Raw genomic sequence first — 9,854 nt, 5'->3', positions numbered from 1 at the left:
TTTACTCATTCCAAAGTTACTAAAAGAAAGGGAACCATAGACATTTATAGATGCTTTCCCGACAGAAAACTTTTACTAGTCACGGTGAGGAATAGGTATAATTTAATTCTACCCCACCCCAGAATGAGACGAATGAAGCTGGTAGAGCTGGAAATTTCAAAGATTTTAGGGAGGGAATTGGATCTAGTTATAACTAGATCAAACCGGTCTTTGGGCCCTTATTTCTAATTTGAGTTCGGGCCAATTCGGATCACCGGGCCTAAAATGCTCAAGCCTAAACCGGCGGAGACCTGTCCAGAATGAACGTCAGCTTAAAAATAGAAAATAAGGCAGTTTCATTATTGAGAAAGCAGAATGAAGCAATGGAACATAAGAACTCTACGATCATACATCGAACGGTCCAAAAACAAAGTGATGCTAGCGTAAGATCTGGGGAAAAAGGGTTCAAAGCATGTCGAAAAGTGGACTTTTGAGCTAGAAAATGGCCTCAAACGCCTTCGGCCTTTGGAAAGCTCTGAATGAGTTTTTGGCCCCTAACTCCATCCAGATGAAGAAGTATGTCCCGTGCCTATTATTTGATTGTATGTTGAAGTCTTAAAGTTTGGGACTTCGGCTGAAACAGGCTCGGACCGAAGTATTTGGTCCGATTGACTTTTCTACTTAAGAAATATGCCCCAAGCTAGAGACCTGGCCGAAAAAGTCAGGCCCGGTCTTTTCGCATAGGACCGAAAGATCCCTCTAGGCCCTGCCCAGCCCACCTGGCCCGCTTGCACTCACTACATGGTAAGACCGAATTTGTGCAGCCGAAAGTCCTAATTCTAATCCACATAACCCTTAAGACTCTCCTTCAACGTGTGAGGATTCAATGTCGACCATCTCGATGCATTGATCATTAGTTGGTTATTGAGTGGATTGATACCTATTCGAATAACTCAATCCAGAGACATCAACATGCAATATTTTCCTCGTTCAGTTGACGCCAACCTTCTAATATCATCTGGTAATAACAATTTGCAATAAAATCAGCAAGGGAAGAAAAAACTAAAGGTAATCAATAATGTGTGCCTTTTTCGGAACTACATGGTGCGCTTTATCAACTAACATGTACTCTAGTTCAGCGGGCAGCCCTGTCCACCTCTCTACATATTATATGTATATATACTGAGTATGCGAGAGTTTACTTAAATATTGCCGAAGACGGTCATGGAACTCATCAGGAGTTGGAGGGTCGTTTCTGCCTGTATCCTAGAATCTGCAACAAGATATATTGGATCATTGAAATGACCATTCATAAACGTCCTACGAGAATATAGCAGCAGAAATATGAGGTTTACTGATCAATGGTGCCTACCATGAAGCTGCACTGTGGCATTGACTTACCAGATAGTCACTGATGGATCCATTGTCTGCAAGTATCCCTGCAAGCGTCGCTTCCTTTTCCAGAATTTGCAGCTCAGCCTTCTGCGGATCGACAACGGGGAGAACATTTTCACATTCGCTTGCTGAGGAGAAAAGATTCAGGCTAGGTCCTTGACGGCTGATGTTATGGTTCCCTTTGACCACCGATATTTCAACTTCTTCAGCTTGCAGAGGTGTTTGGTGAGCAACATACTGCAGAGTAAAAAACTCATCTTACAGAAAGAAAGTAGACGAGCGGCCCCAAAAAAAAAACGGACTACAATATTCTACAATGCACAGATTGGATAAGGATAAGTCAGATTTTCATTCACCTCCAAGCCCCAACACGGGAAAAATAAAAAGAAGACAAACTGAATCTGAAGTTATCCATTGAAATATTCCACCGAGAGTGCGTTCTTGAAGACAACACTATTTATGCAGTCTTTTTAGAGCTCTCCTGGCCCAAAAATAAGATTTACAGAATAGGCCAATTTCAAAATAAAACGAGAAATGAGAGCATAAAAGCACCATATCATCTATGATTGCACAATTCAACTTCATTAAGCTTGTGACATTTTTACCAAGGCCAGATGCAGATATTGAAGACAAATTGGGTGCACGTAATTGCCTGTTGAATTTTTACAAAGTCACCGTTTGAACATGCGCCGTTAAGAAGTCAAACAAACACTTATTTCCAGATGCAGGTCCCCAGTAAATCATAGACATGATTACAACGATCTTGATGGAAGAATGCCCAAAATAATACACTGCTGCAGGAAGTGTGAATGAAAATTTAAAATTGAAGCATATTTGCAATTGAAATAGCAGGAGAAAATCTTACATCACATAGATGTTTAACTGACAGACTCCGCCTGCTGCATAAGTAGGGCTGCTTCAGACTCGGAGTACTTTCTTTATCCAGAGAAACAAGCATGAGATAAATGTCTAACTGTACCAAAAAAAAAAAATCCGAAGTGAGGGGGACTGTAATGACAAATAGAAAGGTAAATATGTTCACCATACTTGAATACTTCACCAGTTGTGAATCTAAAGACCTATGATGTTTTCTCTCTTATGATCTGAGTATACATCAGCTAAAAAAACTACATATTACATGGGCAACATTCCTCTGTGTTGTATCATCAACTTGACGAAGTTCGATTGCATATAGATTACCTCATCATTTTCCTCTAAACTCTTGAGGTACTCAACCAGCTTGGATAACCGCATGTTCTTAGAGTTCTTGTTGTTACCGTTTATGCCACCATGTCTCGTGTGACTTCTCGTACCACCCTTACCCCATGCAAGCATTTCTGGGTTCCATACGAGCCCAGGAGAAATTCCTCTGGTATCTCTGGTTGCTTCCAAATCATTATCCAGGCATTCAACATCAGCTGATGAAGAAGGTAATGATGAACGCACTCCTGTCCTTTTTCTCCGACGTCTCTGCCTAACTTCGGTACCACGCTCATCAGCGGAAGATGAATCTTTGCCACCATTACTATCATGTTCATCTTCATTGTCTTCGGAACCTTGATGATCAATTCCTCGAGAATTCCGTCTTCTTCTAGTAGAAGGCCTTAGATTCCGCTGTGATCTTGTGATAAATCCACCAGCTGCATCTTTACCCAGCGACCGTCTTTTGACAAGTGCTTCTGACTGCCGTTGAAGAATTTGAGCAATGGATGCTTGAATCTGTCAATTCAGAGATTAGGAGCCTAGCCATTATACAAGAACCAACAAAATTTTCGTTGCTGCTGGTATTGAGGATCAGAGATTCCATCAGTAACCATCCATAATCATGAAAAGCAAGAAAAAATTTGCAGCAGTACATATTACGAATCCAATATGCATACATTGTGACCATTTTCTCTGGTGTTTTATCTTCATATGAAACATGAGGGAAATGGTACAGACAGCAAGACAGGCAAACTAGGGCCAAAAATTGATAAGACAAGAAAGGCTGACAAATCTGTGTGACAAGTTCAATGACCTGCTTGTTGCGATTTCTCTCTTCTTCATGAAAAGCCAACTCCTGAAACAAAATTGCGATGAACCAGTCAACAACACGAAAAAACACAACCTAGAACTATCTGATCAAGGAAGTGCATAGCTCTGTCAATTTAACACCTCTTCCTCGTATTTGTCAATGTCCGGATATAAAGCTGCTATTAAAGCATCAAAGTTGGGATCATCTCTCAGTGAGCGTCGGCTGGCACAGTGAGTGCGGCAAGCAGGGCATTCATTGTTCCTGCAGAGAAGCATCAAGCAGAATATCCTACTGCATTTATGAGCTACATAAGACAAAAAAAGGTAAGTTATTTTTCTTTGTTTCATACCCCAGTCGCATCGATTTGTCGATGCATTCCCTACAAAAGCGGTGCAGGCATTCCATAACAGTTCGCGTTTTCCGGATGATGCCTGCATAGATGACCAGATTTGAGAACCCTTTCTTGTATGGCGTTGTTACCAGATGACAAGAGAAGCAATGCTACATATCAACTTCATATGAAATATAAGTAGCTTTTCAGAAGTTGCAAGAGCATGATAAAATGAAATAGATATCTCAAGAATATGAATTTCAATATCCTGATGATAATCACAGCTTAAGGGAAGAATGATAACTAAACTACTCATGGATACCGTTATCCAAAAAAATCAACTGATTTTTTTAACAAGAAAACCAGAACTAAGCGAAACTTTGTTGTTAACCCCTCCGCAAAAAGTACTTTGAAATTACCAATGAAACCTTCAACAGGAATGAAGGGTGGACTTCCATCTTTCCCAGATTATGGCCAATCATATTTTCGAACCTAATAGAAGTTCATCATCCTAGTTCTGATTGTCAGTTGGAGTCATGGTGGGTTTACAGAGATCTGCAACAGTAATTTATCATGATGTCCTAACTAATGCTCAGGATTAGAAGTCATTGCACGCTTTCCAAAATCTGTCCAGTAGTGTATATTATTCTCTCTTCAAAACAACCGGAGAGAGTGGAGAAGACAATGTAGTGCTTTCTCCTCAACAAAATCAACACAATAGCATGTCTCAGCACAATTAATTTGGCAAAAAGTCCAAGGTCTAAAAATATGGAGCCATTATCCAGGGAAAATATCAGTTATGATAGAGAACTAATGGTGGGGACCATTTGAAATTAAGGAATCTTCTTTTCCCAGACTAGACCATTAAAAACACCAGAGATGTTAATGCTAAAATTTCCACAGAAAACTCCTTTCTTTTTATCTCCATAAGCACCATATGAGAGAGAAAAAAATCCTTGTGCACAAGCAGTCCACAACAAAGAAGACAATTAGATTAATAGTTGCTCATACCAATCTACTGCAGAGAGTCAGAGACTCTATTTTGTAGTAGGCCTCCAGCACAAAGAACTTAAATTAACTGGGCACATTTAGCCTCTGAAGTTAATGAGATTGCCGCGTGCAAAAAGGACATAATTATTAACCTAAATTTTAAACCTCAATTCCAACATATCATGAAAACAAAGTTTACTTAGCTCACGTCCTGTTTTTCTCCCACAAATCTCTACAGAACACACATTATGTTATTATGTTTATACATGATGCATCAGAAGTCGGCACATGTCACCGTCTTTACAAATGATAAATAGTTGCCTGGACACATTCTATAAAGAAACAGCTACACTTATATCAGAATTCAGAAGTATTTAGACGTAAGATGCCAAGGCAGACAGTACCTAGACAGATTGGGCATTGTACATCTTTACGAATGTCTGATAGTTTTACATAGACAAATCTGCAGGAAACAAGAAAAAATAAGTGATGTCAGCAGTCAATACAGCAATTGCTGATACTCTAGAGGGGCTATATAAGCCAAAAGAGGATTCTTCAGTACCAAGCAAGATAAATACAAAAGCTAACAGAGTAGATCATGCAAGCCGGGGGAGGGGGAGGTGGAGGGGGCAAAAAAACTACCACCAACCAGGCTCTACCATTTCCTTCCAAAAGAACTTGTCTTCAGATGTATAGAAAATATTATGAGGTTGTAAATAGCTTGACCTTATAATTCGGGAAAAGAAAAAGGCTGTCCCTAATGATGATCAAAGATAAAGAAACACAAACTTTGCCACACATGCAGCTCAGATTTCATGGAGAAGGATTTCTGAACCCGTTGCTGACATAAGCCAAAAGACGAAAAGGCACAAAGCCCAAGACCATTCTCCTAAAAATGGACTAGAAGTGGACCATCACAGATATATGTACTTGCAAACTCTTAAGGTTCATATGTGCCGCAATTTTGGTGATATTACAGATACCAAAGTTAGATTCTCTCCGCTTTTTGGATTCACGATGCTTATAAACAGGGACTCACACCAAGGAAATCTTTCCTAGATAGTTAGGGCTTGCAAGGACTTGATGCACTCCTTAATGTCCTTAGGTTCCCAAGAAGTTGGATTTTGGGACTATCACTGTCCAAATTCAAACTTTTTCAAACGCTTATAAAATTATAGAGCTAGATGGCGTGCATTCACAGCTGCACCAATTTTTACGAGTAGCCAGAAGGAACTAATGCGAATCAGCTGGACAGGGTCCATATTTATTGATACTGGGGTCAAGTCCAGTCGCAGCATTGAATAACAGAAGCATAAATGACCTTATGCTTGCATTGGTGAATAAGTTCAACGGACAAAGATATCAGACTTCATCTTTGTAAGGTTACCAGCCCAAATTGGGCAAAGAGCCCTGAAGAGGCAAGGTATTAAGAAGTAACCATCATAAGGATGCCAAGTACCATATATATAAACAGAAGTACGTGATAACCACGCAAAGGAGCTGAGAGACTGTTTGAACTTAAAAATAGTCTAGAACAGAGAAGGATATTATAAAAAACAAGTGATAGGCAACTGTAATGGATGATAAAACTGATGCCCAATAAGCTGCAACGGCCATCTTCCACTCAACTCAAATGATCATATCTGCCACTTCAATGATGCACTGGTTAATCTGGTGAACTAAGTGCAGGACTCAAAACCAGAAACACTACCTACATCAGTCGTTGAAGTGAAATTTTTCCTATCATTAGGCACTTTAATAACTAATAATGTTACACCTGGGCTCCATCACTAGCCAAGAATCGCTCTCTCTTATTTGTCCAACTGTTCATAGCAACTCAAAGCAGAAACCAATGTCCAAATGGCATATTGCCTTCACCTCACCTAAGTCGGTAAGCTAATGATCCTTAACGCATGTAAATGTCTCTTTATATAGATCTTGCACAATACGTACACCTGAGCCAACTAATGCTACGACCATAGCCTCGAAGTGCGAAGCCTGTCTTGATATTTTAAACACCGAACCATAATAATGTCACAGAGACAGAAAGACAAAAAAAAAAAATATCAAAGCAGAAAAATGGAGAACATCCAGGCTTTGCCTGAAGCCACAGCACAATTGAAATAAGTTCTGGTTGGTTTCCAAAAACTAAAACTGACAAGAAAATATTGTATGACATGGTAATATATCTACGCAGCACAAAAGAAGTGAAGTCAACGTCATGTATTTCCCATTCAAAATTTGGATGCACTGCCAACTTAAAATTGAAATGGCTCTTAACTCGTTGATTTCCAGATACACAGTCGGTCTCGCAGCAAAGCAAAAAGAATTGCAACATGCAACAGTTTTCATCATGCACTAAATCAAGCAGAACCTGAACACCAAAGAACGCGCCTGAATCGGCCACATCAATAGATCGGCACAAGCAACTTCAAACACGGAGAAACGTAACATTACTTCACGGAGAAAGCCACGAAACGGCGAAATCAAGCAAAGCAGCATGGGCACGAGTCAAGCGACCAAAAAGCAAGGACCAGCAACGAAGGAAAGAGAATCTGGAGCGATGGAGAGAGATCGAGAGGTGGAGAGGGAGTGAATACTCAGGTTTCTCCTCCGAGCTGGACGACGGACTTCCTTGAGAATCTGGAGAAAACAAGAGCGAGAGCAATCACTTCAACGAGCGGGAAATCCGATCGCATCAATCGCGAGCTCGCACCTCGCATGCCACAACGCACGCACGCACGCACAAATTACGTATACGAAGCAAAACAACTCGTCAACGAGAAGAGGAGGAGGAAGAAGAAGAAGAAGAAGAGCTAGAGCGGGGACCTTCTTCTTCTTCTCCAGCTCCGCCGCCTCCGCCTTGCGGCTCTCCCGCCTGCTGGCCGTCTTGCTCGGGCTCTTCGTCGCGGCGAGATTGCTTGGCGTGGTGGTGGTTGTGGTGGTGATGGCTCTGTTGCGAGGCGTCCTCATCGTTCGCATTCTCCGGCAAGGACCGCTTCTGCGCAGGCATTGCTGCTCGTAATGCACGAGACGACGGATGAGAGAAGGAGGGAGGTAGCGCAGTGGTGAAGAAGAAGGAGAAGAAGAAGAAGAAGAAGGGACGGAGGATTTATAAGAAAGCTGAATATTTTTATCGGACGCTTCGGCAAGAAGGAGAGGAAAAGAGGGAGAGCACATGTTGGTTCGGTGGACGGCCTTATGTCGCTCCTTGGAGGTGGGTATTATTTTCTCATTTATTTTTTTTTTTTTTATTTTTTGTGATGATCTTTATTTATTCCCAATGCGCTTTGCTTTTTCTCGTGGGTAGGAAGAAGAATTTTTACGTTACGAGTTTCTTCTCATCTTTTTTGTTGCTTTTCATTGCTTGTAGGAATTAAATTGCCTTTCTTTCGCGGAATTTCGCGATAATTTCCCGTCGTATTAATTTACACGTAATATAAATGCACCACACACGCATCGATTGATTGACCGTATATCAAGATATCGCGATTTCTATCGACGCGTTTCGGATGTGTTGTGCCAATTAGGGGAAAAAAATGAATCCGAAATGTATCCTCCTCGCTCGCGAATCCAACGTTGATGAAAACTTAACGAAAAAATTTGAGCTTATTTAGCTATGGTCCTCGTCGTTTCTCGTGTGCTCGTCGTGATTTGTACCCATCATAAATCGCATGCTCCTTCAACGACTGTTTCGATTCACAATTACATTGCGTTTTGTTTCGCGGACAATGAATGAATGATTTGAAATGTATTTTCTCGAAAATGATCGCTCATATAAATGAACGAGAAATATTTATGTATTTTACGAAAATATCTAGACATAGATTGATGTCGATAAAGAAAATATTTTTTTATTAATTTGTTATTTTAAGCGATGCAATCGATTATTTGTAGATAAATATATTTTTTTAAAATCATCCATTTTTTGAGTAACAAATAGAGTTTACTAAGTTAAGATTTTTTGTAAGCCATAAGAATTATGTTTATAGCGAGGAGAGGAGAGTTGGACAAATAGTGCTAGTCATACGGATGTTCGATTCACTCTCTTTTATAGATATTTAAAATTACACTTTTATCCTCGCATTTAACGCAACTGATGAATTTTAAAGGGTATTTTAGTCAGAAATGAAAAATTCGATTCTCGTGATTTTAGTAGATAATGCAATTACAGCTCGAGCTGTGCTAAGTACATTTTTGTTTTACCTTTTTGTTATTTTCAAGAAAGAGAAATCCATAATTGTTTCGGGAAAAATTCCATGATAAAAAAAAATTTATTTTCGAAGAAAATGTTCTCTCCTTTTTCAGATTAGGGAATTCATTTTCTTAATTTTGAGCATGCGTACGCGTGAAAGTCCAAAAAAAAATTTACTGAAAAATTCTTTCACTCAAACAAACGCACCCATTGAAAACTTCACGATAAACGAATACATTTTTCATTGAGATCATTTTCCATGAGAATAGTTAGTTTGCATTTGTTTGATGATTTAGAGAAGTTGATTTCCTTCTTACAAGGAGATGAAGCCGCTTTCTCATAATCTAAGCTCCTTATTTTCAGTCCATGGAAAACGTTCCACGTCGATCGATTAGGGTGCGTATGGTAACGCTCCAGAAACGGGTATGGTAAAAAAGTGTTCCCCAAAGTGTTTCGGGAACACTTTTCAGAAACGGGAACATTTTTGGAACGTAAATGAGAAACAAAAAATACTTGTTTCTTTGTTCCCGGAACACTTTTTATCAAAGTTTTTGAACACATTTTATAACGCAAGAGGAACACTTTTTGCAACCCTCTATTCCTGGACTACTCCTTCACACTCTCAAAGATGACGACTTCTTATCAAAGCTTTTGAACACATTTTTTTTTTGTAATTACCAAACGCGTTTCTGTTCCCAAAAATCGTGGCCGGGAACAGAAAAAGAAAAAAGTGTTTCTATTCCAAAAGTTGTTCCGGGAACAGAAACGTTACCATACGCACCCTTAGTTTTTCATCGTTCAAACACCGGAAAGTCGAAAAATAATTTTTCGCAAACAATTTTCCTTCAAGGACAAACGAATCTCGAGTTCGATTACGAAAGAAGCTAATAAGCCTGAAAATTTATCCGGAAACGATTTTCATTTTCCATGAGATTGGTTTGTTTTCATTC

General features: G+C 39.7%; 1 protein-coding gene across 3 annotated transcripts; it reads right to left on the bottom strand.

The window, feature by feature from the left end:
* Window positions 1-900: 900 nt before the first annotated feature.
* LOC115754482 (putative E3 ubiquitin-protein ligase RING1a) lies at window positions 901-7,878 on the bottom strand. 3 transcript variants are annotated; one of them, XM_048282987.1, is made up of 10 exons: window positions 7,539-7,878; window positions 7,310-7,352; window positions 5,114-5,172; window positions 3,738-3,819; window positions 3,526-3,649; window positions 3,392-3,433; window positions 2,575-3,093; window positions 2,240-2,347; window positions 1,381-1,611; window positions 901-1,252 (listed from the first exon to the last, which is right to left on the bottom strand). In XM_048282987.1, exons 1-10 carry the CDS (start codon window positions 7,720-7,722, stop codon window positions 1,214-1,216), a joined length of 1,431 nt encoding a protein of 476 aa, XP_048138944.1. In that variant the 5' UTR covers window positions 7,723-7,878; the 3' UTR covers window positions 901-1,213. The 3 variants fall into 3 exon arrangements, with proteins under 3 accessions (XP_048138944.1, XP_030549356.1, XP_048138945.1); XM_030693496.2 differs by having other exon boundaries at window positions 927-1,252; window positions 3,529-3,649; XM_048282988.1 differs by having other exon boundaries at window positions 927-1,252; window positions 7,310-7,354; window positions 7,544-7,878.
* Window positions 7,879-9,854: the final 1,976 nt, after the last annotated feature.

This window comes from Rhodamnia argentea, chromosome 7, assembly GCF_020921035.1.
Source record: "Rhodamnia argentea isolate NSW1041297 chromosome 7, ASM2092103v1, whole genome shotgun sequence".
NCBI lineage: Eukaryota > Viridiplantae > Streptophyta > Magnoliopsida > Myrtales > Myrtaceae > Rhodamnia > Rhodamnia argentea.
This window is presented reverse-complemented; position numbering and strand designations above follow the sequence as displayed.